The sequence below is a fragment of the Opisthocomus hoazin genome, chromosome Z (assembly GCF_030867145.1).
Source record: "Opisthocomus hoazin isolate bOpiHoa1 chromosome Z, bOpiHoa1.hap1, whole genome shotgun sequence".
In the NCBI taxonomy this organism is placed as follows: Eukaryota; Metazoa; Chordata; class Aves; order Opisthocomiformes; family Opisthocomidae; genus Opisthocomus; species Opisthocomus hoazin.
Window position 1 is genome coordinate 29,597,642 of NC_134454.1, and position 27,956 is coordinate 29,625,597.

At 41.0% G+C, this 27,956-nt stretch overlaps 1 protein-coding gene across 1 annotated transcript; it reads left to right on the forward strand.

Annotated features, from left to right (window-relative positions):
- The first annotated feature begins 33 nt into the window (after nt 1–33).
- On the forward strand, nt 34–27,913 carry ACOT12 (acyl-CoA thioesterase 12). Its single transcript, XM_075411527.1, has 15 exons — nt 34–301; nt 2,325–2,394; nt 6,293–6,353; nt 7,294–7,395; nt 8,425–8,557; nt 10,494–10,644; nt 14,810–14,929; nt 16,309–16,459; nt 18,217–18,272; nt 18,670–18,730; nt 20,206–20,289; nt 23,547–23,680; nt 25,140–25,268; nt 26,343–26,469; nt 27,308–27,913. Exons 1-15 carry the CDS (start codon nt 163–165, stop codon nt 27,440–27,442), a joined length of 1,653 nt encoding a protein of 550 aa, XP_075267642.1. The 5' UTR covers nt 34–162; the 3' UTR covers nt 27,443–27,913.
- The last annotated feature ends 43 nt before the right edge of the window (nt 27,914–27,956 follow it).

Here is a 27,956-nt window from a genome sequence, read left to right on the forward strand (position 1 = left end):
GCGGCCCCGCAGAAGGCGATTCCACCTCAGCTCGGGGCGCCGGGGCGGGACCGGCCCGCCCCAGCCCGGCAGGCAGCGCGGAGGTCGAGCTGGGCTAAGGCTGCCGCTCCGTGCCCCGGGCAGTCCTCGGCCGCCGCTGCCCCCCGCCTCGGTGGCGACGCCATGGAGCGGCGAGGGGTGGCGGCGGCGGGCGGCCAGGTCTGCATGTGCCAGGCCGTCTTCCCGGCTCACGCCGACCACCGCGGGCAGCTGAGCGCCGGGCAGCTGCTCAAGTGGATGGACGCCGCCTCCTGCCTCGCAGGTACCGGTGTGGCGGCGGGGAGAGGCGCCCCCGGGGGCCGCCATTTGCCCCCCTGCTCCCCTCAGAAACGCGCCTTGAGCTCCTCGGCTGTGTGGGGACAGCGCCTCCTTCTCGGAAAACCGGTGGCCCCGTCGTCCCCTGGTGACAGGCCAGAAGGGGAAACCTTGCCCCTGGGGAGGTGGAGGGCGGATGGAGGGAAGATTTGAGCCGGGGGGAGCCTGTGAGATGTGGGGGTTCGGGGTGGGAGCAGGCGTCAAGCGAGTGGGAGAGCTCGTGGGGCTGGAGTGTCAAATCTCGGGAGAGCGAGGAGGGGCAGTGGGGCTGGCGAGGGTGAGGAGAGTTAAAGAGAACAGAAAAAAGAATGGGAAAAAAGAGAAATACTAGAAGAATGAAAAATACTAATCTAAGAATATTGGTGCGTGGGTAGGTGGGGAAACAAACCCACAAAGCCAACCAGTGCGTGAGAGCACTGTGTCTCTGGTTTAACTCAGCTTCAAAAACTTCCTCAGCGAACTTCTGGAAGCGAAAGACACCTCTAAAGCACTAAGAAAACCCAGGGCTCTGCCATCTCTGCTGCCAGTGAACTCCGTTTCCAAGTAGAGCTGCATACATTAGCAGTCCATAATGAGCCTTGCGGAGAATAGCGGGTGTATTTGGGGAACTCATGTCTGGTTGGCATCTCCGTGCGATGTGGTGACCGTGCTGCGCTCACTGCGTAGGTGTGTGCCGCGCGCGGCGCAGCTTTACATAAGCCACTTGTCCTATATAGAAAGAGCTGGGATCCTGGAGAACTTGTCGCACACAATAACCCAGAAACTACCTAGCATGTAGCAACTTTCCAGTATGATCACACTTTTTTTGAGATTTATTTTAGCACAAAGGAGTCATTTGGTTTCAGCCCTTCAGCGATTTACCCTGTAACAGTGCTCTTTGTGGGGAGACTCCAAGCTAATTTGAGCCACTCCTAAACTTGAGTCCCCACTCTGAAGTGGCAGAGCCCCAGCTGCTCCAACGGTTCCTCCTTGCTCCCCGGACTTCAGTTAAGCTGTGATGATCTTCGTCAGCTGCAAAACTGCCACCAGAGCTCCATTTCAGTCCACCTTCCATAGTTGCTTTTACTTGGTTAGGCTTAGGGCAGCAGCAGGCATTCACCCCACGGCGCTAATCCCAATGCACACAAAGGATTTTTAACACCTTTTCTTGCTTTTGCTTTTTGTCTCACCGCAAACTCAACATGCCAGACAGGGATTTGTTTGGCTTTACCGTCTTTCACTCACGTTAGTGCCAGCCGATGCAGTTGCAGGTGCCTGGGCTTTGCACCTTCCTCATTTCATACCCCGCTGCTTTAGATGTGATCCACCTGCCTGGCTGTTTCCTCACTTTTGAGGCTATTTATGACTATCACCATCTTACTCATCACCTTGCATTACCTGTCACAGTGGCAACTCCAGCCTCTTAGTCACCAGAGACCTCTTCCCTTTCATCACAGTTTGCTGTATTTCTGAGCAGTGCCTTTGTGTGTTTTGCCCTTGTGTTTTCAAAGGGAACTCCTCAGATACTGATGCAGCTCGTGCACCATCGTTTCTCTAATTCCTCCAAGCTTTTTCTTACAACGCTCACTAAAAGCATTGGGCAGCTTGGGAGTGAGAACTCTTGCCTGTTGGGCAATGCCATTTTCTAAGTTTCCTGCTAGTCCTCTCTTTTGCCCCTGTCACCCAGGAAACTTTTTAGAGCATGAGTTCTCTCTGTCTGTGCAGCTCCTAGTGTGGTAGAGATTTAGCCTCTGACCTGGGACTCTAGGGGCTATGGTCAAGTAAATAATACATCACAACAACTTGCTGTAAAAGGATAACTATTGGGCTATTAAATATTAATAGAAAATATGATGTTTACCTTTTCCAGATTAACTCATAATTAATACAAATAGGGTACATAGGTGTACCCATAGGTGTACGAGTATATAGGTGAATAGCTTGCTGCAAATGCAATGTGGTAATTGTGTGTCCATGTGTCTCTTTTGAAGCTGAGAAACATGCTGGTGTGTCTTGTGTGACAGCGTCTATGGATGACATACATTTTGAAGAGGCTGCCAGGTACAAAGTCAGCTAACAACAGTTAAATGTTTTCATTCTAGAGATTCTTATTTAGCAGAGATAAACTGAGGCATTGTAAAATCCGAGATAGTAGGCCAATGAACTCCCCAGAGTCACAGGGTTAAGCCTCAAAATTGCTCTTTTCTATCTGTGATAGCCTGACCCACCTAGAAAACAGATCAATTTCACGGTCAGAAATAAACTGCAGTTACTTTGACTTGGCAGCCTCAATGCCAGGTGAGAAACTGATGGCCCAGTGATCTTTGGCTCTAGTTAAAGTGAATGCTGCAGGCCATGACTTATCTCTGTTAAGTAAGGAATACGTATCTAGAACAGTTATCGTATGAATTTTTTATTGTTGCAAGTGCTCTTTCAGTTTATTTCTTACCATCTCTTTCTTTCAGCTCTTTAAAAAAAATGTGTTCATGTAACAGAACAGAAATGTTTTGCATTTGTGATCACCGAATGTTGACTCTGTCTACAATATCATACAGAACTTAATTCTTGTTTTAACTATTTTTCACGATTTCCAAGGAGATGACACTCCAAGAGGAAATGGCACATTTATTCCTAAACTATATCTTTACAGAAACTTAAAGCCATTACTTTGTAGTTTTTGTGTGATTTTACATCTTGCAAACTGGAAATTAATGAGTGCTTAGATGGTATGGACATGGTTACACAGACCAATGCACGTGCAGTTGTCCTGACTGAGAACCAAGCAACACTGGCTGTCAGATGTACAGCTGATGTCAATTTAAAACTGTTTGCAGTACACCAGTGTAAAATAAGCGTCTGCTCACACTTCTGAACAGCAGATTTTTAGATTAGTGGCATTAGGATGAGAACTAGAGCCAGTAACAAAGAAGTGAACGTGGTCATACTGAATTTAGAACTCCAGAGAATGCCTTGGTCTGTTTTACAAAATCAGTTTTAAAGTGTTTGTCCTGCCTGTAATTGTTTTGCTTTTAATTTTGGCCTCAGGAAAAAAATCCTGTCTGTGAAAACTATAACCAGACAATTCTACAAACGAAGTCAGGGTAATGTTTTTCTTTCAGGCATAGTATTTCAGACTTCAGTAGCTTCAGAGCAATTTTCTCTCTTGTTTCTGAGAGCAGAACAGAGCTTCTGAAGTATAATGAAAATACTTTTCCTTCCAAATTTGTTTCCAAATATGTCTCTAGTTCTCCTTCCACTTGTGGTGCCAATGTTTCATTTTTAACATGAATTTCGAGTATAAGCCTAGTAACTGTGAAGTGTTTTCAGTAATTATTTTTCAGCCTCAGGTCATCCCTAACATGCTGTTTGTAGCTTACTGTGTATAATTTCGAAAATCTTGCCAGATCTCGTTGATTATACAAACATCTTGCATAAATATAAGAGCTCTTGTATCTCAGTCTCGTAAATTAAAAAGATGTTTTGTAAGTTACCTGCTGTAAGGTTTCACTTACCTAGCTCAGGTTACCAAATGTTCTGTAAGGATTAACTCTGCTGTGCTTATATCTTTTTAGTTGACATGGAAACAGAGATTTCCACAAATCTGTGTATTCCAAAACTCAGTTTTATGCCATGATAGCAAGTAGATCCCTCTTCTTTGTCTATAAATTACATTTATTTAAATTTTGTTAGTGCTCCATATGTGAATCATACTCAGTTCATTCTGGTATATTTCAAAAGCTTTCTGCTGGTTACAAGTGAAAGGGTGGTGTTCTGTCACTTCTGCCCTCATGTATCTATTTAAAAGCCCAAGCTGATGAGTTCTCTTGGCTTAAATAAATCAGTTTTGTCCCAAGTCAGAATACATGATACAATGGAAAACATTTTGTTTTGAAACAGCTTGCAAAAGTGTATGAAAAGACATTTCCCTATCCGTACTGTCTGACCATCTCAGTTCTGACACCTTTATTTTCTGATGTGGCCGCTGACCCCAGAGGACTATGTTTTTCTGTAATGAAACATGAGTCCAGCTGCACCAGCTGCTTGGAGCACCAGGGGAGATGTCAGTCAGTTGAGAAATCTAGCCTCTGTGAAGTCCAAACTCGCCTTACGGTGGGACTGGTGTCTCAGGCCAAGTCAGACCACGTGCAGCTTTGTTCTGTTGTTCCCACCCTGAAGTTTGCTCAAAGGCGGACAGACCCAGACCTGCCTCTCTCAACCTCTTACACAATGTTTTCGCACAGAGGAAGAGCGGCCACCAGGGAGGTGTCACTGACAAAGGTGGGATAGACAATCTTTGTACAGAACAGTGTCCTGCTGGAAAGCCTGTGGTAGAGAGCTCTGCAGTCCCTGCTGGGGCCTCATGGATGGTCTGACATCAGGATGTTCTTGACAGGGACTGTGACGTCCTCTGCAGGCATCTGTAGAGTCTCTGAACTCTCCCTCTTTTAAGGAAAGCCTCACACTCGCTATCAATGTGTGTCATGTTCAGTCACAGAGTTTATCTAATGAATACATTCTGTCTTTTTTGCCTTGTCCTTGTCCTTACCTCTCTTGGGAGTTTTATGACAGATACAGAGTTTTCAGAGGTGTTTCAGGGTACTTGACTGAGTTCTGTCTCTACGCTTTCTAAAGCCGTTTTATGAGACCGTAATGTTAACTTCTTTTCCAAGCTTAAACAGAAATATTGTGTTACTGTTCTGAACACATTCTGCTTTTTGTAAGTGAGCTGGTGGTTCCCTTAGCTGTGCAGTTTAGGACTATTACGTTAATGATTGTGCTTTTTCTTTGCAGCGGATGATGGAAAAACTCCTTCTGAACACGTTCTTCAAAAGCTAATGAGGGCTGTGTATCTGCAGATGGTTTTAATTCTTTCATCTAACCATTTTTCCCCTCTGTCTACCAAAGGGCTTCCACATGTGTTCTTGAAAGAGAGAGTTTCCGTGTAGTTGGTTGCTCCTGTCTGGTACTGTAAAGGAGTAGGTTTCCTGTTCCCCGTTCGAGTGTTTGGTAACAATTAGTTTGAAGTTCTGGCATTGAGAAGCAGTTTAAGAAAAGCCTTGCCTTTAAATCTAAAAATGTTATTCATTAAATTACAAAAAAAATTGTAAAGAATATTTTTTTTATAAACTGGGGTCACAACTGTGTTGAATCCTTAGCTATAAATGCCTGTTTCATAGGTACTCAAGTGGTCTGAAACACTTTGCAGTCTTGAATGTAGCTAGCTGCACGTTGCCTGCTCTGAGACTGATCTTTAGGAGTTGTAAGTCAGTCTAAGTTTCCTGAAGGCAGTGGCCTGATGCCCAGCTATTTTGGTTGTGGTTCTGACTTACCATGCACATCATGTCCTTTTATTGGTCTGCGCAAGAAAACAACTTTATGGGAAGCTGCCTTCTTTCACCCTTTCAGCATTGCCTTGTGTTAGGATATTAGGAGCGTGAAAACAAGGGTTACTCTTGTTATCAACATATAACAGGTACTTTAAAATTCCAGAAGGAAGGAAATTATTTTCTCATTTTAATTTGATGCTATGTAGGTAAAAAGATACAGTTCTGTTTTGGTATTCAGCATGTTAAAGAGCACTTTTTGTCCCAGGATTATTTCCTCATGTGCATGTATCTGTACGCTATAGAATGCACATGAAGCAGAATTGAGACCAAAATTTCTTGGCGGATCTGGGGCATGGATCACACCTGACGTTGTACAGACATCAGCAAGGAGAAGGAATGCTAGTATTGTGCTTACGCAGTTCTCTGAGTGACAAAAATTGTTACTGAACATGAATGAAGTCTGACTGATGAGTAACAGTGCTAAACCTTTTTCAGTGCATTTTCTGTGCAGCATGGAAGACACAGACTGGTTAATGAGGTTTTCTTCTCTACTGGTAGGAATACCTAGAGAGGCAGGTTCAAACCCTTATTAAGCTTGGTTACATGCCATAAGATGTTATTCTTCTTCACAGGGTTGGACAAATTATTACCATCAAAGCAAAGGTGAACAGAGCGTTCAAAACCAGCATGGAGGTAAGAGATCATCACTCTTATTCCTAATGATATTTAAAGAGTAGGAGAGGTGTGAAGAATAGAGGAGGGCAACGTGGGTCCAGTCTTACTTGTTTCAGAAGGAGCTTTGTGCAGATATCTGAACAATAACACTGCCTAATGAAACTCTGGTTTCACAATGACAACTATAATTGCATTTTTCCTGTAAAATAATCCGTGTCAAAATAGAAGTTGGACCCTGAAGACTTGAAATCTTGGGCAGGTGTAATGGACAGGGTGGGATAGGTGGTCTTGGTCCAGTCCAAAGCTGTAGACCTCTAAGCAGTCTTTGGATCAGAGCTAGGATCCACTGAATAGGTGGAGTTCTAAGCATTTTTTGAAACTTCTGATACAAAAATTCTTATCTCAAGCATGTGCATGTGCTTACTCTTCATATTGTAACAAGCATGCAGTGCTTTGCCCAATCGCTTACTTGAAATCAGAATTGAGCCTTAAGGGTACTTTCCTCTGCATTGTGCCCAAGTCCAATTTGATGCATGTCAGGCCTGTCTTGCAGGATCGAATACAGCGTCTCAGGTCCAAGTGTTTCATTGTGTTTTATACATCTATGCAGGCTTTTTCGCTCATACAGATCTCAGTGGCACAGAAGTAAATGGAAAGAGATATCCATAAAACTGAACCTAAGTGTCTTTCCTGTTTTTTATTTTACCCTACAAGTGATGCTAAACATACGTACACAGTTACCATGCTAAGAAGTTTTTCAGAGCTCAGCGAATATTGTGATGTTCTTAGGTGTTCAGAGATGTGTCAGTGATAGCAGAGCAGGGTTTTTTACCATTTTTCTTTTAGGTTTAAGAGCCTGGATGTGATTAATTTGATAAACACTGCACCATTTTGTCTCAACTAACAATGACGTAAATATCCTTTTTGTCTCTCTCCTCCACTACCTCCTCCTTTGTAGGTTGGCATCAAGGTTACAGTACAGGATGTTTTGACTAATGTTGAAAAAATTGTGAGTGGGGCATATGCAACATATGTTGCCAAACCAGTTGGTGCTGCAAAGGTATTATTTCTGTTTTCTTCTGTACTTGAAGTTACTGGAACTGAGTGTCTGTGAAACAACCCAGCTTTTCTAGCTGTGAAACACAGGAAAATGTTCATACCTGTTTATTCTGATCAGTAATAGGAAAACACCATGAAGTCCAGACTATACGGAGAGATTTCTCTTTTTGACTTCTCTGCTCTGAAATTTTTAGGCTTTTTTTATTGTTTCCACTTTCTTTGGGGCAATTGGTAGTAATGGAACTGGTGCCCTGGGTAAGGGCTGCAATATTGACAGAGGCAAACACTGGAAAGGAGATCCGTAAGAGTCTGCATGGTCTCTCTCCTTTTCAGAAATTAGTCTACATACATCTTGAAACCTGCAAGGGTGTTAGGGGTGGGGTTTCTTTATCCTTCACTCCCCCTTTTGAGGAGGTTGTTCAGACAGAGATGGTATTTTTAAGCTAGCTTCCAATCTAAATTAATTCTTTGCCATTACGTTAATTAGTTTTCACGCCAATGTTGTTTCTTCTCCACTTCCTCAGATAGATGGAATAGGCTATGTGAGTATGGAGTGAATTGTGAAAGAGGGAGCAGGCTGTGTAGTGAGGGGGAGTGGGCTCTGGGGTGCACTTTCCCATAGACTACACTACTGGTCAATGCAACTGGATTATTTTTTGGGTACAAAAATTCAATACTCAAACTTGCTTATTAATATTTTCTTTTTTTCTTTTTTTTTTTCTTTTTTTCTGTTTTCTTTTTTTTGCCTTTTTTCTTTTTTAAATGAGAACTGTCTTTAACTGTGTGTGCTCTCAGGGATGTTTGTATTTAAAAGCTAAAAGCAGTTTGCCACTGAGTTTTAACAAATGGTTCTGAAAGGATGATGCATAATCTCTTGAACTTTAACTCTGCACTTTTTTATATTAATAGAACTTGTCATCTTGGACAGTATGCAAAAGGTTATACGAAATGCTGATGCCATCTTAAGTTCAAAGTGCACTTTGTTACGATTATGGCATTTGGAACCTTTTTTTTTTTTCCATTTGGCTAGATTGAATTAGAACCTGTAAAGCTTCTGTCTACAGAAGACCACCTGGAGCACACCCTGGCTACTGAGAGAAGAAGAATCCGACTGGGCTATGAACAGGTCTTTCGGAACCTAGTGCAGGAGAGCAATAAGGAAGGTGATTACTGTGGTCAGCATAGAAGATGCAACAAATGGATTACGAGCAGCTGCAAGGGAGGAAAAAATCAGACAAAACACCTGGGTAGAGCTCCTTGAGATTCTGGTGTCATGTAGAAAAGCATGTGCCAGATTTGTGAGGGTGTGTAAGGTAGTTATTCTAATACAGTGGTATTTCTTTATCTTTCATAAATCCCAGATTTAAAAATGCAGGATTGAAGGCCAAGCATGCATTCAATAGATGTGAAATGCAGATCTTCATGTAGGTTCTATGTGTAAGGTTTAACAGTTCACACAGAACTTTGCAATATGGTAATAAAGTCTTATAACACTACTTGTAATGTGGATAGAAGGATAAAATTCACTCAGGCTTATGGCTGTGTCTTTGCAAGAAAGCACCAACAACTATGTTTATGCCATGAGATCATTCCCAACAAGCAGAAGAAACTTCATTATAAGGAGGTCAAAACGGGTTAAAAAAAAAAATTTAAAGTCCTTGTGACCAAATCAGAAAAATTGAGCCAAGAAACAGGTCTGTCTTTATATCTGATAGAAAACTTTTCTCAAAGACAGTTGTGCTGAAAAGTTGCTGTGTTCCCCTGCAAAAGGAATTATTCACAATGGTTTAGAAATCTGCTGATATTTGGAAAATCTGAGCCGTAACTCTATGTATAAACAACAAACCTTGTGTGGTTTTACTGAGGAAAGATGAAATCTGTTGCAAATATAAATTCTAGTCTCAACAATTTAATAAGACTGTGTAGAAATGAAGAGACTTGTTTGCTACAAGCTACAAGCAAACAAGTTATTTGTCTTCATGGTATCTGTCTCATAAGAGAGAAGACAGTTTAATATCATGAAAGACAAATCAGAGGTTGATGATTTTGATTTCTATTGCCTTGCCTGGAAACTTCCTCGAACAGTCTTATCATTGTTAGCACTAATTCACCTCCTTAAGGAGACAGAAAAAGCAAAATAGGAGAAAGAGAGGAGAAAATACTGTGTGTAAAGGCTACCAGGTAGAAAAATAGGTATAAATCAGATCCAGAAAGTGAAGTTTGTCTTCTGAGTGGATCTTATGCAACAACTTCAGTAGGTCCAAAGTGCATGTTTGTCAAATGTGTTAACGCATTTACATAATCGTGAAGTTAGTTAATTATGGCAAAAGTCAAAAGTACAAGTCAGGTGAAGTAGCTTCTAGCACAGATAGGCACTTTTAAAATGACATCATCTCATGCCTCAATCTGTTCTTGCAAAACATAACTGAAGAAACAAAGATTAGTGTGAAGATGTATGGCGAAACATTTGAAAATGGAATTAGAAATGCTCAGAGGATGGAAAGCAGTTACTGATTCGGATCTGTATTTCTCTCTTTTGTGTGTTCTACATTGTCTCTGGTAATCACAACATTTGTAACAGGTTATGAAATAATCATGTCATACTCTAGCCTTAATTAGACAGATTTTCACAGGTGCCCATCATATGTGGTGGTCAAAGTCTCTGAAATACATTTGAATAAGTGATAAACTGCTCTGACAACATCCGTTAGAGGTCATACATGGCAACCATGAATAATCACAAGTACATGCTGAGGCTGTTGGCTGCCTGCATTCACAGCTAGCCAAGTTTCACAGTAACTGCTGCTGACACGGCTTCTTTAAAGGACTTAGTGAGGGCTGGGAAGGATTGCTGTGCTGGATAGACTGCAGGGTGCACTATCCCCCACCTCTGACGTCTCTTGGAAGAACAGAGCAAATCTTCAGCCTCTTGCTTCCCTTGCAAAGAACAGAGGTCTTCTTTGTCTATTTTTTTTTCTTTTCATTGTGTCTGAAGCAGACTGCACACTTCAGTAACTGGGGGTATTTTCTTCTTGGCGCTCAGAGTTCCTAGCTGAAGTAATTAATTAATAACATTAATATATTGTTGCTGTATATCAGATACTTTTGAAGAGGAAGATGCAGTTTCAACTGACTTTACTCATGTACAGAGTACTGAGCTTGTCCAGCCTCCTCATGCAAACCATCATGGAAACACTTTTGGTGGCCAGATCATGGCTTGGATGGAGACGGTGGCAAGTATTTCAGCAAGGTACTTCTCCACATCATAGTCTTTGCCTATGGTTCTAAACAGATGTGATTTTAATATTAAGGGTTTCACAGGGGTTTATTTCGTGAAAAATACAGACATAAACCTTTGAGACTTTTCTTCCTCTTCAGATTGCAGGAGGCCTTTGAACTGTTCAAGTGGTACAGTTCCCATAGCACGCCACACCAATGTGGGAGTCAAATATTCTTCTTCTGTTACACATGCAGACCGTAAGGCAAAAGAGACTATGTTATCCTCCTGAGAATCTTTGCACAAAGTCATCATTGAACATAGGAATAGAAACTTCCTTGTGGTTGGTGCAGTGTTTTAACAGTAGAGTTTGTTGTTAAGTCAGGATAAAAACGACACTGACTCCGTACCAATTAATATCCAAAAATGAACAGCCTTCTAAATGTTAGTCTGCTGATCCTTATGCTGGAATAAATAAGTCAGAGAAGAAGAATCAAAAGAAATAGGTTCTATTTTGTTGGTGCATGCACAGAATGGATGCATAACCTTCAGCAAGTCACTTAACCTTTCAGTGTCTCTGAGTCCCACAACCTATGAGTTGTAATATTTTTAGCAGCTTAAAATGCTCTGACGTGTTCAGGTAATAAGTGCAAAGTATTGTTGTGACACTGCCTAATATTGCTTGTCAGTATGGCTTAGACATGCAATCATTTAATTTCTCTTCCCATGAAATCAAACTGTTGTTTTTCTCCCTCCTTGTTCTTGGACGCTGTACAAAGCTTCTTTGTAAGCAACACGAGTTTCAGTTTGAATCCTTGCATACAAAGTGACCTAATTCACTGCAGGGATGTTAGATATGTTTTTGTTTTTTAACTTGAATGAATTCCACATTCATTATTCGTATAGTTTTGAATTGTAGCCAGTAGTTATAGTGATAACAACAGATTTTCTGTAGTGGTTGGATAAATAGCTTGTTTTAGTAACATTAGAATGCTCTGACCTTACTCCAGTGTGTAATTTCATGGCTTCAAAGGGATTGTTTCAGATTTTTGCTATAATATGGCCCAAAATATTTACCTGTTTTCATTTAATAAATTTCATCTAGTGAGAGTCACATTTAGGTTTAAAAAGAGAAGGAAAACATCAGCAAACCAAGTACTCAAAAAGTTCTCTTTGAATTAATGAATGTCAAACATGATTTGCCATGTTGAAAATTTCAGAAATAATAGCTGGTGACGGAGGCTTGTTGAAAATGGAGATTTTGTAGTTTATGCTTGAGAAATAGCTAGTCTCACTACAAACCTTTTGTGAGGCCACTCACAACTAGACCTGACCTTTGAAGGTGCCAGTTAAGAGTTGCTGTGGCCACAAACTCTGATGGAGGAACGGAAGAGGAGGGCTAACGCTTGACATAAATTTCTACAGGCATGTTAAAGGTTCCTCACCTTCATTCTCCCCTCTCACTGCTGCCCCCACTTTTTTGACTGAACAGTAAATTAAAATCTTGCAGATAGCAGTAAAGCCATTTGAATATTAGTAAAATTAGTTTGAACAGGATCTGTACTTTCTTATTTCTTGCACTTGCAGCAAAAGCACTGAGGGCATAGTTTTCCAGGGAAAAAAAGAATATGTAGGCCAAATTTCTGTTTTGTTCGTCTCTTATTTTCAATAATGTTGTGTTTGCATCTTTATAGTAAACATAGAAAATAAGATCACCATTTAGCATTTTAAATCAGAAGAGCAAATTATTCTTAATGAAATTACAAAGTCTGTTGAATGTATTAATCTATTAAAAAGATGTACCAGTCAACTAATTAGCTACAGATAATTGTGTGCATTTAACAGTGCTGGTACATTAGTTTGCAGAGTGCAGCTGAGTTAAAAGCTAGGAATGCTACAAAGCAGTATTTTCAAGTTTAAAAATGGAAGCTTAAACAGCTTTAAGCAAGATACTTTAATACATCCCAAAAATAGTCATGATTTTTTTTTATTAGATTTTAACCTAGGTACAAAACCAATGAAAAATCTATTCTTGGATGTACATATGGTATTCTTACTGAGGAGTTTTGCACACATGCATGAGGACAGAGGGTGTTTCTTCAAAGTCTAGAAATAAATGGCGTTATTATATATTGCTTCCTATTTGAATGATGCACAGAGATCCCAGTAAAGAGTGGGGCTTTGATTACATTTAGAATTGCTGAAGAAACCTAATTTTTGCCCACTCCAGAGAGCTTGTGAACTAGATCCCAATTCCACAAACCCTTAAGCTGCATCTGTACTGCAGATTTTTTTCTGGAACGTCTGTGAAGGTCAGAGAAGCGATGAGTTGTTGGAGTTCCCTATTGTAAAAGACACAGTATTGCAAAACTTTTCCTTTAGCTGTGTAGCTGGGTTTGATCAGGTGTGTTTCTGTTTGTCCACTGTACCAGTCCAAAGAGCAGCTTTGCTAGCATGCTCATGGCAAGGGTACTCGCCTGGCACAGACAATCCCCCCTGGGGAGGAACAATCCCATGCACCAGTACAGGCTTGGGGTGGACCTGCTGGAGAGCCGCTCTGTGGAGAGGGACCTGGGTGTCCTGGTGGATGAAAGGTTAACCATGAGCCAGCAGTGTGCCCTGGCTGCCAAGGCGGCCAATGGCATTCTGGGGTGCATTAGGAGGAGTGTGGCCAGCAGGTCGAGGGAGGTTCTCCTTCCCCTCTACACTGCCCTGGTGAGGCCTCATCTGGAGTGCTGTGTCCAGTTCTGGGCTCCCCACTTCAAGAAAGATGAGGACCTACTGGAGAGAGTCCAGCGGAGGGCTACGAGGATGGTGAGGGGACTGGAGCATCTCTCCTACGAGGAAAACTGAAGGAGCTGGGCTTGTTCAGCCTGAAGAGGAGAAGGCCGCGAGGGGACCTAATATATACTTACAAATATCTGAAGGGTGGGTGTCAGGAGGATGGGGCCAAGCTCTTTTCAGTAGTGCCCAGCGACAGGAGAAGGGGCAATGGGCACAAACTGAGGCACAGGAAGTTCCGTCTGAACATGAGGAAGAACTTCTTCCCTCTGAGGGTGACGGAGCACTGGAACAGGCTGCCCAGGGAGGTTGTGGAGTCTCCTTCTCTGGAGATATTCAAGACCCGCCTGGACGTGGTCCTGTGCAGCCTGCTGTAGGTGACCCTGCTTCGGCAGGGGGTTTGGACTAGATGACCCACAGAGGTCCCTTCCACCTCTACCATTCTTTGATTCTGTGATCATCCATACTAGACCAGCTGAGTTTTACCAAATTGGCTACAGCCTATTTCACAAGCAGTTCAAAGAGGTCCAGTAGGGCAACCCAACTGAACCTGACTACATGTAATTCAACACAGTATGGGATCAGGTCTGAAGTAAGAAAAGACTGTGGTGGAAGAAAAATTCTGTGGATGGTGTCACCATCACAGTTTCGGGGTTTTTCACAATGGGATGGCCTACATGGCACCTGGCTTGCTGGTGTCAAATGGGAGCCACCTTTCTCAAAGGGGAAAGAGAGTCTTTGCTCAGGAGCTTGTGGGGCTCATTGGCAGGGCTTTAAGCTAGATGTGAAGGGGGAGGGGGAACATACCAAGCTTGCCTGTGACAAGCTGTGGGATGACACACAATAGTTAGAGGGACGCAGTGCTAGTATGGACCCTCAGCCTGTTGCCCAGAGGTGTGCTGGGGACACTAAGGCACAGTGTTGTGGAGAAGAGCTGAGAGCTTCTGAGGTAGTAAGAGCCAACAAGGAAACTTCTTTTAGCAGGGCCTGTTGTGACAGGACAAGGAGTCATAGTTTTAAGCTAAGGGAGGGTGGATTTAGACTAGGTGTAAGTAAGAAATTTTTTACGATGAGGGTGGTGAAACACTGGCACAGGTTCCCCAGGGAGGTGGTGGAGGCCCCATCCCTGGAAACATTCAAGGCCAGGTTGGACAGGGCTCTGAGCAACCTGCTCTGGTTAAGGATGTCCCTGCTTACTGCAGGGGGGTTGGGCTAGATGGCCTTTAAAGGTCACTTCGAACACAAAGCATTCTATGATATTAAGACAGTGAGTTATGGAATAAATTAGTGTAATATAGTGATCTTCTAGGCTATGCAGACCTTGTTGCTCTAATCACTACGCACTTCTAACCTAACAAAGGAGGTTTTTTAGCATGACTGTATGTTTTTGCTCTGTCTCTCTTGCTTTCTTTTTCAGCCGCCTATGCCATTCATACCCCATCTTGAAATCAGTCAATATGTTTAAATTCTGGGGACCTTCCGTCGTGGGCGACCGCCTTGTCTTCAATGCAATTGTGAACAATACATTTCAGAATAGGTAAAGCTCGTCGTCTACTTGTCTTCCTTGACTTCTCCAGCACCAGCCTAACTGTGTGTTTCAGGTTGCAGCCATCAGTAGGATTTGCATTATTGAATGAATTATTTTTCAGCTGGAGCTTTGAGAGATAGATCTATGTCTTTAACTGTCTGTCTATATGTGCTTTTTTTTTACTTTTCTCAGTGCAAGTTTTTGAAAAATTTATTCTCAGGATATCACTCTCGATTTAAAGATTATTTGTAACCAAATCCCAATCCTGCAATCTCAGACCATAAAAATAACTCTGAAATTCAGGGATTTTCAAGGGATGAGTTGATCCCACAGCTTTCATTCTTCAGAAGACTCCAGCTTGCTGCCAGGATCTTCCTGTCTTGGCATCTGTTGACAGAACTGCGTTCTGTTTATTGCTGGTTACTGGCAAAACTCATGCTTCATTTTGTTTATTTCTTCCCAGTGTTGGTTTGGGTGTATGCAGAGGTGAGGCTTTGCCAGTTGCAGTTTGGAATAAATGGCTACAGCCCACGCTGAAAGGTGACAACCTTTAGCTGAGTACATGGTCACTGTAAGCGTGAAATACAGATTTTGGCACACTAAATGCCTACTCCTGGAATGTAGTGGTGTGGCTGTTTACCAATCTGGCACAGATCCTGCTTGCTAATGGGTACTCTCTCTTTCCTATGCATGTGCTATCTCCTCTGCGGTTTTAGGGCTACTGTTGCGTTTGGCTCGCAGAGAATTACTCTCCTCTGGCCTTTGGCAAAGGGATAGCACCTCCCTGCTAGGCTATTTCCCCCTCTACAGAAACGGTGCTTTGGGCCAACAGGATTATGCCAGGGATGTGACACAACTTACGTGGAACCCTGTTCAGCATGAGGACACGTTCAGAAATTGCAAGAGGTGTAGCAAGATGAGCCACAAGAAGGCAGAAGCTAAAGTAATTCCTCCTCCAAATTCTATACACAGGACAAATGTTATTCTGGCACTGCTGTTCTGTGGCTGTTTTCTTTGTAGGTGTATATGGTTTCCACAGAGTGCTAGCGGGGCATGAATTACCTTCATACTACGCTTCTGCTAAATGTCAAATCAATCTCATCCTGTTCACTTTTGCTGTCTGTTGTCACAGTATGCTTACTGGTGTTCATACTTTGCTACTTCACTCAATTTTCACTCCCTTTATTAATGCTGTTTAGCTAGTGCCACCTTCTATTATATTTCTGAAATGTGTCTGTCCAGACTGAGTAATTTATTTTGTGTGCTGCAGAAGGTATTTGAGTCAGGCTTCCTGCACACAGGAGGGTGTACAGAAGCCTTTTTTGTATGTCTCAGGACTGCTTCTGAATCACTTGTAGTTCAATAATTAATTTAAACTTCTGTTTCAGTGTGGAGGTTGGTGTTCGTGTTGAGGCTTATAACTGTGAAGAATGGATCAAGGACCAAGCACGGCATATTAACAGCGCATTTCTCATTTTTAACGCTGTAAATGACAAAGGAGAGCTGCTTACCTTCCCCAGAATCAAACCTACTACAAAGGTCAGCTCTCATCCTCAGGAGTACGATGAATGCATATATGAGATTATGTGGTCCAGCCCAGCACACTGCATGTCACACAGCCAGCCACTATAACCTTGATGGGAAAGCAAGGACTAAACAGAGCACTGAAATGGATCTTCTTGCAGAAGTGAAAACCTCTAAATGAAATGTTTGCATTTGAGTGAGAGATTTGTCATTGCTCACTTCAGTCATCCAAAACTGAGAGGTGTAGTGGATGGTAGTTACCAGTAGAAATTCTATAGTTACTTGATGGACAGAGAAGAAAAATCGGCTTTTTACAGATTTTTACACCTGTCTGTATCTGTCTTGTGCAGTCTCCACTAACTGTAGATGGAACTCCTAAGTGTTCAGTGAATGAAGTTATTTCTATAAAGCCTTACTGGAGATGAGAAAGAGTTAATAAAGAAGTCTCTAGGAATCAAATCCCATGACATGGGTGGGCTTTGCAGTTCCTTTGACGTGGAGATCTCAGCATGTGTTTCACTGAAAGTGGTTCATGAAGAACTCAAAGCAGTTTGAATACTACTGGTGAATTATTTGCTGTTGTCACCTGTCATTATCATTACTGCTCCAATTACGAGATTTTTAGAGAACCAGCAGAGACAGAAATGAAACGATTATTTAACGTTAGTGAATTTTATAGGATGGCAACTAGACAAATAATTCAAGGTGTCCTGTGTACCAGCTGAGGAAGTAAGGTTCACTACAGCCCATTACAGGCTGTTCCAAGAGGAAAAACTGACTCTTCCTCTTAAAAAAAAAAGGGGGAAGGGAAAAAAAAGCCATAACAGCTTAGCTTCTGTCAGAAAAACAGTGCTTCCTTGAAAGACCTGCCTAGAGGGTCATCCACAAGCCAAGTGTCAAGATAAGAGCATGTACACCCATTCTTTTAGAGCAAAGTAAACAAATCCAGGAAAATTAGTACGTGCTCAAGGTAATTTAAACTTTCAGTGGTCATTAGACTGAAAGTGACCGCGAGTATGGCAATGCTCTACAAAACAGGCAAGAGACGTCTTCAAAAAAATCTATGTAGTCCTTGGCTCAAAGAAGCCTGAGATACACTAATCTGGAGATTCTTCTTATTCCAGAAGCCACATGTCAGCTTGTAAAAGCTGAGGAAAAGAAGCTTTTCCATAGTGGTGTATCTTTCAAGCTAACAAGTCCTATTGACCTTTAATGCAGTTTGGTATGGTGTATGCTCTTGAGTCACTTCTATGCTTCAAAAAAAATCCACCCTGGCTAATAAGGGAAGGGAAAGACCTACAGCCATGGAGGGCAGACCACATCTGTTTGCACAGTGCTTGCTCTGTGTCCCCTGATCCATGTGCACTAAAGCAGGAATTCTTCCATGCTTCCTGCGTGCTTTGAACATCAGATGATGATGAATTGGATTAATAGTTTATCTGGTAGGCGGCACACTTAGAGTTGAATGTGTGTGGTGCGCTGCCCAGCTACCATTGGTTTAGGACCAAAAAGTGCTAGAACTATGCAACTGTGCTACAACTTTTAATTTGATCGTTTTTGCAAATTCAAGGGAATATATTGTCAAGTCAAAAGTAGACCACTGACTCAGCTTAATCTGGGGAAAGGCGAACTTACAGAGTATGGTTCTTTGTTTATTTGTAATACATCCCTGGCATTTGTCCATCTGTAAGAAATAATTTTTAGTTGTCTTTTTTTTAGATTGTGTCCTAAAATAATCAGATGTGTTACTGTCTGGTTTACTTTTTATAAAGGATGCTGTAAGACGATACCATGGAGCTGTTGCCCGAAGGAGAATTCGACTAGCCAGGTATAGTTAGGTTACAAGGAAAACTTGATTTTGAAAACTTAATTTTTTAATGTGTGCTCTAAAAAAGTGATGATTTGTTAAGTAGTCAAAGTCTCTTGAAACATAACTGTTACGTTGCTTAGCTTTCCAAATAATTTTGCCTGAGTTGCAGTGATATTATTAGAGGCTACTTGTCTCAGAAATACTTTGGTCTATAGGTTATTTTGTTTCCCCATCCTTCTTGGGAAGAAAAAGAAGTTATTGCAAACCTGTCTTGCAACTGGAAATTGATAAAATACCTGTAAAGTGTTTAGAAGACACTTAAGCCTATGGAAGTGATTGATTGTTTCTAGCATATGTAGAAGAAAGTGTAAAGAACAAATTCATGCTATTACTTTCCTTTTGAATTTTGTCTTAGAAAATTCATGCTGTCTACTAAAGAAGACAAACCTTCTGATCCCTGGGAGAGAAGCAATCAGGTAATCTGTGGATCATGTCCTGTTGTCTACTTGCATAAAATGGTGTAGTTGTACACTTTTTGAGTGTATAAAACAGTTGTACAGGCCGTATCAATTTCCAAAGTGGACCTTCTGTACTTAGACATTATGATAGTCATGGAAGAATGGATAAATGTGTAATAAGATGAACATTTTTTTTTGTCTGGAAAAAGAGATTAGATGCTTCATTACTGATTAAAGAATAAGTTTCATACAAAACATAAAAAATGTCTTTAAGATACACTCTTTTAACAAGTGGTCCCTTAAGCAGCTGAGCTGTAAAGTCTTCTGCAAATTTATACCCAGTGTCTCCAGCTTTTAAAAAGCTGAATTCCCTTGCAAAGGAGTTAGTTTGGGGGTTTTTTCCCTTTATCCAGCCACTGACTTTCTCAAAAATTGCTGTGCAGAGATCATTTAGTAAAAACTACAAGTGGGGGGGAGAGACACGGCAATACTAACAGACAGATGGACAATCTAATAGCGTAAACTTTGTTTCTGTGGGTAAGAGAGGTGAAAACATATTAATTCCTAGATGCTCTACCTCAAGTGGTGTGTGTTTCTGGATTGGACATGCTATACCATAGAATGTTCCTGTGTCATGAAATGAATGGTGCTGAAACTGAATTTGCATGGATTTATAGACACCCTAAATGTTGTTTCAGTATCGAATTTTTGTGGTTAAATTTTCATTGCATTTAAGATCTCAGTGGCACCCAGAAATTTTACTGGGTCTTTTTCCATTACATGAAAAAATCAATGATTGAGAATTATAATGCAGAAAGTGATTTGCTGTTAACAGTGGCATCTCCACTGTTTGAAGCAGCATTTCTTTTCTGCAAAAAAATAAATATGCACACAATTATAAAAATGGCTTACTTAAGATTTATTTAGTATTAAATTAAAACTTGTCATTAAAGACTCTAAAGCTGTAATCTCTTTATACAGTGGTTAAATGAGAACTCCATCCACTGTAGCCAGCCATAAATAATGGATATATTTGCACTTTCTGTGCTCTGAGCCCGCTGTGTAAAGCAATTGCCAAGATAGACTACAGCTTGACAGCAATGAAGAGGTTAATTTTCTAGCAGATTTTAATTACTTTGAAGGAAGATGGACAAAACCATTAATTTAGTGGTCTGAGAGGTTACCTGTATTATCTCTCTGGTGGTCACAGTTTTCCTGCACTGCTTTATAATTGGAGAAGTCGAAAGTAGTATTTTGTTGTTGTTTAATTAGGGTTGTTTTGCCAACAGCCATGTGAGCACATAATCTAGCTATTGAAAGTATTTAATTCAGAAACTACTGGACTGTGTTTTCTGGAAGGAAAACACTTACGGGAAAATACACATTTGTTTGCAATTGAGGGGTAATGATAGAAAAAGAACATGTAATTTCTGGAATGTTTAGTGAAATGTAGCTTTCCCCCTTAATTTTCAGAAACGTGTCTTGTGTTTCAGGCATATGTGAGTTACAGCAATATAGCTGCACTGACACACCTAGCAGCAAAATCGGGATGGGAAATAACCAGTACACTGGATGATGTAAGTGTGTAATTGTGGAATAGCTACACAGCCACTTTAGTTATGTTTCACCATAAGAGGTGGGTGGAGAAAAGGAACAGTTTATATTTGCAAATAAGTAAATTGCCTTGGCAGTGTTTGTTTTTACTGTGGCTAGGGTTCAAAACCAAAATTCCCAGAGTTTTCCTGAAATGTTGCAGAGCAGCCTCTGATTGTCCAGAGGGCTGTGCAACCTAAAAGTGCTGTGGAGAAGTTCTAAGACGGTCTGAACGACTGGTGAACACAGGACTCGGGATCACAGAAAGGCAGGCTTTCCAGCAACTGATCAGTTGGGCGTGTTGAGCAACACACAGGAGAGTGTAAAAACACAAGCAAACCCGTATCTCATTTCTGTGAAGCCTTTTTCTTGCCACAGCTGATGTGCTTCTGTGATTTTGCCAAATAATTTCTTTCCAGCGAAACACCAAACTTGGATATCTTTTTTTAAATAGTGCTATTGACAGTCTGTAGGGCTTCTCATGTCACTATGACAAGAAAAACATACGCGGCAGTCTGTAATACACCGCCTTTGCCAGCTTTGCAGCATGGGAGATGTTTCTAAGTAGCAGGCATTATCTTGTGATAGTTCCAAGTGGGCACGGCCAGTCAACAGGTTGCAGGAATTTATATTCCATATTTTTCAGTCTCTTGTCTCCTTGGAAGGCCACTCGACTCTTTTTCTATGCACATTTTTCCTTTTGGATATCTTTCTTTCTGCCCTTTTTCTATTAAAAAATTAGAAAAGCCTGAAAGGCAATTACCTCTCTGTTCATCGATTGGTGTTATAATCCCAAAATCAGTAAGGACTCTTGTGTTATGTAAACTGGATTTAAGATATGACGATGCTGTTAAGAAACCCAGTAGCAAGATAATTTAGCTGGGAAAACTCAGTTTTAACCTAGTCACAGTGCACGTTTTCCAAACTATTGAGAAATATCTGTTACGGTTTGATTTCTGAAATATGGATAGTGACTGGCACACTGCTTTAAGATCGTGTAGATTCAGAGATGTTTTGGGACAAGAAAAGACCTGTTAGAGTCTTCTGGTCTAACCCCCCTGCATGTCACTTCACTTCCTGATTCTTGCATCTAGTCAATATGCTACTTGACTAAAAGCATATATAAATCATAAGGAATTCCAGTGACAGGAAATCTGCCAGTTCCGTGTGTCGGTCGTTCCCGTGGTTAATAACTTTCCATAAACACTGTTGTGCCAATTAAATGACAGAGACCTCTCATGCTGGAAAAAGTAAGCTTGAACAATCAGACTGAAACATCGAGCGTTATTTTCAAGCCTCTGCTGGGACTGCATTATCCATGTAGAACTTTTTTTTCTGCATCCACAGGGACTGCCACAATCTCAGTTTCTTGCTTAACCCAAAATGCTTGAAACCTGTAATAGAACCAGCACTGAATGTTGTGAAGAAATTACTTCATATAAAAGCACAAACCCCTGCACATTGTGGGTGACATCTTCAACAGCATAATGTTACTTCTCTCTCCTGGCAAGCCACCAGATACTTTCCAGGATTACTGGAGTCTGGAACTTTCTTCCCTTTTGGGGGAGTCCTGATAGTAAGGTCTAAGACACTTAGGCCTTATCTGGCAGAAAATCTTGAGTAGCTTTTTCTAGCTGTTCTTTCATCTAGTAGAAGTAGGTACCTGAAATCCTGCAGAATCTGGCTCAGGCAGGATGTAGGATGGAAATCACGCTGATGCTGTCAGTGGATGTAGAGTAGCCATCCATTCCCATTGTTCAGGACATTTCTGCATAATCTGGCATTGTCAGTCGTTAGATATTCCTTAAATAAGCAGCAGGGATCCAGGGCAGCACGCTACTATTTTTTTTTTTTTCTGCTGGAAGGATGTATGCCTGGGATTAGAAATAGACTCAAAATAGTCAGGACAAGATACTGCAAATGTGGGACAAGAGAGGCAAAACTATGTTTTGAAATAATTTTTCAGTATATTGTTAAGTCCAGCTGCTCTGCTTCAGAGTAAAGAATAAGGGAGAAAATAAAAAAAAAGAGATGTTTTGGAAAGAGAAATGTTGAGTTATTTTAGGGGAAGGGGGCGTAGGCCAATGTGTGTCTGATTTGCATGGACAGGGGGAGCTGAAGTAGTTGAACTCTACTAGTTACAAATTAAAGGCGGGCTACTGGACTGCATAGGTTGGAGAGGTGGATCAAGGAGGTAGTCCATATATCGTGCAAACTCATCCCTCTTAAAGCTCAGAAAGTGCTTTTGTAAAAATCCCTTCCCCTTTGGATGTCTCTAGGTAAGCTCCCCAAAGCTGCAGTGCGCAGGACTGCTGGATATGTTCCAAAATCCTGGTGGCAGGGAGCGCAGTTGCTTGGTTTGTCTTGTTTAGCTGAAGTCTGTGTTGCCTCACTGTACTGCAGGGATGCTCATTTCATCTAGTGTGGCCTCACTCCAGCTTGCTCCTGCTCACCAGTGCCGCATCCAACGGATCCTTCTCTTAACTCTTCAATTCCTGGAAAGCTTTAAGTATCCATCTACCACTTCAGACAAATCTAACTTAATAACGTTTCTTCCATTGCTTCCTAAAAATCATGTGTTTTGTTCCTTTGCTTTCCCATATTTATGCCGTGTTTCTGTAACTCAGCCTGGCTTAAAGAACAGTAGAATTCTGGACCAGTATCTACCCAGATTTAAAAAGTCTGATCTCCTGTCACCCATCACTGATGCCAAATTCATAAAAAGAATTCCATGAGGTGCTCAGGGTGCCCCGTTAGCTTTTGCAGTCAGTGAACTGAGGTCTCTATGAGGACACTTTCTATAGCAAGGTTGAGAAAAGGTTTTTACCTTCATTCCTAAGTGTATCTGCTTGTTTCTGGTAGCGGTAACATCTACATGGTCCAATAACTCTTTTTTTTTCCCATGCACCTGCAGTGTGAAAGGTATTTAGAGACTGTATACAACATACATAGTGTGAGAAAGAGGTCATACTGGCCTGTAGCTCATTCATTTCCAGTTGCAAGCTAATTCAGCTGTTCCTAACCAGATGTAATTAAAACTGTGGGATGTCACTATGCTGTCGGTGTATTTGACTTTACATTGTGCTGTATTTTAATGTGAAACTTATCTTGAATGCTCATCTGCCATTCCGTATGTACTGCTGAGAAAATCTGCTAAAGTCCTGAATGTGTAACATTTATAAGTGTTAAAATATTTCTAGCAATCATTCTTTGTTTTTAATATGTTACTCACTTTTTTCAGATAAAAATATGGACTCATGAGGAGGGTGATGTGTTGTCACTCAAAGTTGAAATGCAAGTGAAGATACCATCACATCTAGCTTTCTCACTTTTGTCTGACTTTACAGTCCGCCAACAATGGGACAAACATTTCTTGTAAGAACTTACTTTTATTTAAGACTGTTCAAATCCACTGACAACTAACCTTTTCTGATACAAGTATTTTTGAGACATTGACAATTTACTACCTGATTTAGAAGAAATTGCTGTAAGAAGTTGACATTAAGGATTTATTAATCAAAGTATGGATTGAGTTTTTTACCTGAAGAATAAAATTTAATTTCTCCTAAGTCAGATTTAAAAATATGGTTGCCCTGGACTGTCAAAAGAGAGAGCTGGGACAGAGGTTACCCTTTTCTAAAATGAACCCGTTGCAAAGTGCCCATGCCTAGACATATGTGTTTTAAAAGGGTTAACCTGAGTAGACTGCCTGTAACTTGAGGTAGATATATTGTGCATGCGTTCTGTAAGAAGTAAGGCAAAGCTGTGGACTCCTTCATGTTTATGTTGTTTGGGACACTGGTGCTCAGCTTCATCACACAGTCAAAGTGAGAAATAAGAAATACAGTTCTTCAAAATTCATATTTTAAGAAAAATAATATAAAGTGTATCTGAATTGGAATGGGTTTCAGAATTGCTGTAAAAGGTGGGGTTTTTTAATTTACCTTGTATGGTGTAGAACAATGACTACAGACAATTGAATTGATATGATACTAATTTAATTTGATGAATATTCTCTTAAAGGAGAAGCTTTTTCAGTCAGTCATTCCATCCTGAAATATTTTTATCAGAGGGTGAAAGTGGAAGCTTGGGGATATTTTAAAATCTACAGTCTTTGCTGAATTTATGGCTTGCAACAAATGAAATCTGAAGAAATATTGTGTTGATTTTCCATACCTACAGCCAAAATCTCAGATTTCTTATGACTACCATGAAGCCTGATTAACTGGTCAAAATGGAATACCAACTTAGAAGTGCTTATTGCTGAGGCAGTTGAAGCTTAAATTAAATTAATCAGTTACTGCCAGCATAAAGGAAAATTCTGAACTTTTTTTTGCAGTGAAAACGCAGAGATAGTGATCTGTACTTCCAAGACAGTGAAAGAGTGTGTCCTACCCAGGTGGCCCTGTCTGAATGGAGTAGAATACAACTTTGAATAAAATTTTACAGATGTTTCCCAACTGTCTTTCCTGTGGTGTGTTTGATGGACAATGTTTGGTCATTCAGCACGTATTATGGCATGCAAGCTAATGTCATTCCAAACAGGAATCGACAGCATGCAAAAGATATGTTTTTAGGACATTGCTCCAGCACCTTGCAGGACTTTTTAACAATTTTGTGGAACAGAGAGGTGGTGTCAGATGAGATGTTGCAGAAAACCTCAGTTTTTCACTCTGTGTTCCTCTTTCTTCCTTGCTCCCTGAACATGAAAACCGTAGGCTTAATTAACATTAATTAGATAGAATATAGAATATATATGTTTGTACTGTGTTCTTCGTAAGAGATGCCGTTGCATACATCAGGGTCTGCATGCATGTGTTCAATGTGTTTGCAGAACTTGTGAAGTCCTACAGTCTGTGAACGAAGATGAGAAAATATATTACGTTACATGTCCACCCATGACTGGCTGTAAACCCAGGGACTTTGTGGTCCTCGTGTCTCACAGGCAACCCTGTAAGCCAAGGTGAGTATGCAATTTCACGTTTAGCTGTGAGCACACTGGAGCCATGGTTTTGATTACTGTTGACCTTTATCTGGGCTTGTCGTTAGGTGACAAAGATGATATTTTATTTTTCAAGAAATTAGATTCATAGATGATTTAAAATACATTATGTTGATGCCTGAGTTTGCACAAACAGATTTGTTTTGCAAAATCAGGGTGCAATGAAGTAAATTCAGAGCATCACATATGTGTAGCATAGTCCGGTATTGCTTCTTTGATAGTGACTCCTCAGGAGTGGTCTGTCATGAGGGGAAACAGGCCACAACTCCAAACAGGCAATTTGGAAAAAGAACGGTTAAGCACATAACTGGGAGTTTGTCTGGTTGTTTAAGTGGCTTTGTAATTCCATTTAATATAATTCTGGAGATTTGCTTATGCAAGGAAGTGCTTGGCCTTTCTTGAAACCTCAGTGTGACACATTCATTGTAAATTTTGCTGCTGAATTTGGTTTAAAAAGTCCCTCAACAGTTTAACATATATTGATTTTTTTTTCATTAATTTCCTTTTGTTCTTGCATAATAAAACATGGATAAATGGGACCATTTGGTGTATCTTATCAATCTTTATTCTCAATTTCTTTTACTCAGTAATTCTTCATGTTAACAGAATGTTGCTTCTAAAAGGCAGTATTCTGTACTGCACTTGCTTTTTTGCCCCCACATCTGGGAACTGAATCCTGTCTACCTTTGCTGAGGCCACACTGCAAATCCTCATAGTAAGAGTTGCTCCTAGACCCTGATTCTGTGAGCATGGATTGTGGAGAGCAGGATAAATTTAAAAAAGGAGGTGTTGTATGTGGGCAGTTGTTCTGTGACTTTCCACAAAAGTCTCCTTGATTGGAGTCTGTGATAAAGCCTTAACAAGAGCCAAGAGAGCTAAATCTTTTAACACCTATCTGTAAACATACAGGACCTTGTTTGCCTGCATATGAGAATGACATCTTTGGCACAGCTGTGCACACTCTGTAGTCATTTATGTGTATCTTCTTCTCACGTCTTGTTGACGAAACATTTGATTCTTACCCTTGCCCTGCAGTGAACCCTACATGGTGGCTGTGAAGTCAGTTACCCTCAGTTCTGCGCCACCTTCTCCAGAGTACTGCAGAGGTGAAATCCTTTGTGCCGGATTCCAGATCTACAGCGACAGCAACAGCTCCTGCACGGTGAGTAGCTCTGCAGACCTCAGCCACGTCTCCTTTCCTGTAGCTTTACATGTGCCTATGATCTCATTTGAGCTGACAGTCTGGAATAGTAACAGTAAAAGGAGTCCGTTTCCCTAGCGTTCGGTGTGGTTATTAAGACATTCTTTATTCCACAAAGTGGAATCTCTCTTGCCCAGCTGTGGCCAATCTGAATGTTAGAAAGAAATCTAAACTGAGCACGGGAGATGGCCAGGCACCTCCAGAGTCGTTCACTCAATCCTAAAACACACTTCTGTTTTAGCAGGTGTGCGTTAAACTGACCTCTGGTGGTGTCTGTCTCTTTTTCACTGACTGCAGAGGAAGTCCAAGGAGTTAGTTCAGATTAAACGCTTAACTTTAACTTTCATATGTCAGAAATTATGCAGTCTGAATCCCATCTCTGTACAAATGACAGTGTTCCTCTTTTGTTCTTTTCCATGTGAAAGCTATAACTTTTTCATTTAAGAAAATGTATTTCTGAAAACATTCAGCAACCCTCAGCGGCTGGGATTCTCTTTTCAGGCAACAGCTTTGTCCATAAAGGGCACATATTTAACAGGTTACTCATGATGTTTCTTCCTGCACTGCTGTGTAGATTTACCTGCATGCTTGATGACCTGGCAGTAGTGAGGACACTCAGATCACTAAAGCACTGTGAAAAAGGTGTGCTCATTTTGCCGTTTATTGCCTTCAGTTTCAGAAGCACCGCATGTTCCTGTTTGCATCCATTAGAATGCTGATACTCATCTGGGCTCTGCAAAAAATGGCTAACCGTTGCAAACCATAGGCTTTTTTGTTTCATTTATTTTTGTTTAAACAGGTGTGTTACTTCAATCAAGTGACATCAGCTGTTATGCCATACTTAGCTGCAAATCTTACTGGCTCATCAAAATCCATTGAAGGCACTGCTTTGGAATGTAGAAAATTCTTGGAGATGAAAGGCAGCAAGTACTGAAGTTAAAAACGGATTTCTGAAGAGACCTCTAAAGATTGTCGAGCACTACTGGTTTGAATTCCTGCGTGTGTGTTGATTATTTTTCCACAGGTTCGTTACTTTGGCTCTAAATTCAGTTTTTAATTTTAGAAAGATTAAAGGGTAGGTTCTGCTCTCAATTGCATTAATGAATTTTATATAAATGGAGGTAGAACCTGGCCCAGCAGAACTGTAGCTCACGAGACTATTGCACTATTTCAATGTTATATTGCACGTAATGGCATCCAGGCAGTTTTAAATCAGTAAATACTACCCTGTCGAATTTGCAGAGAAGTGATGCTAGTAAGCAGCATACCCAGCGCTCTGACCTGGCTGTCCATGTTCTTGCACACCTAGGATATATAAATTACACCCTGTCTAAGGGTTTGCTAACATTTGCACTTCATCGGTTAATACTTGTAGTTCATCTGTGACTTCCAATAAATTACTGTTTTTGAGGTTACAAATCCATGAGTAAATTTTATGACAGTACCTC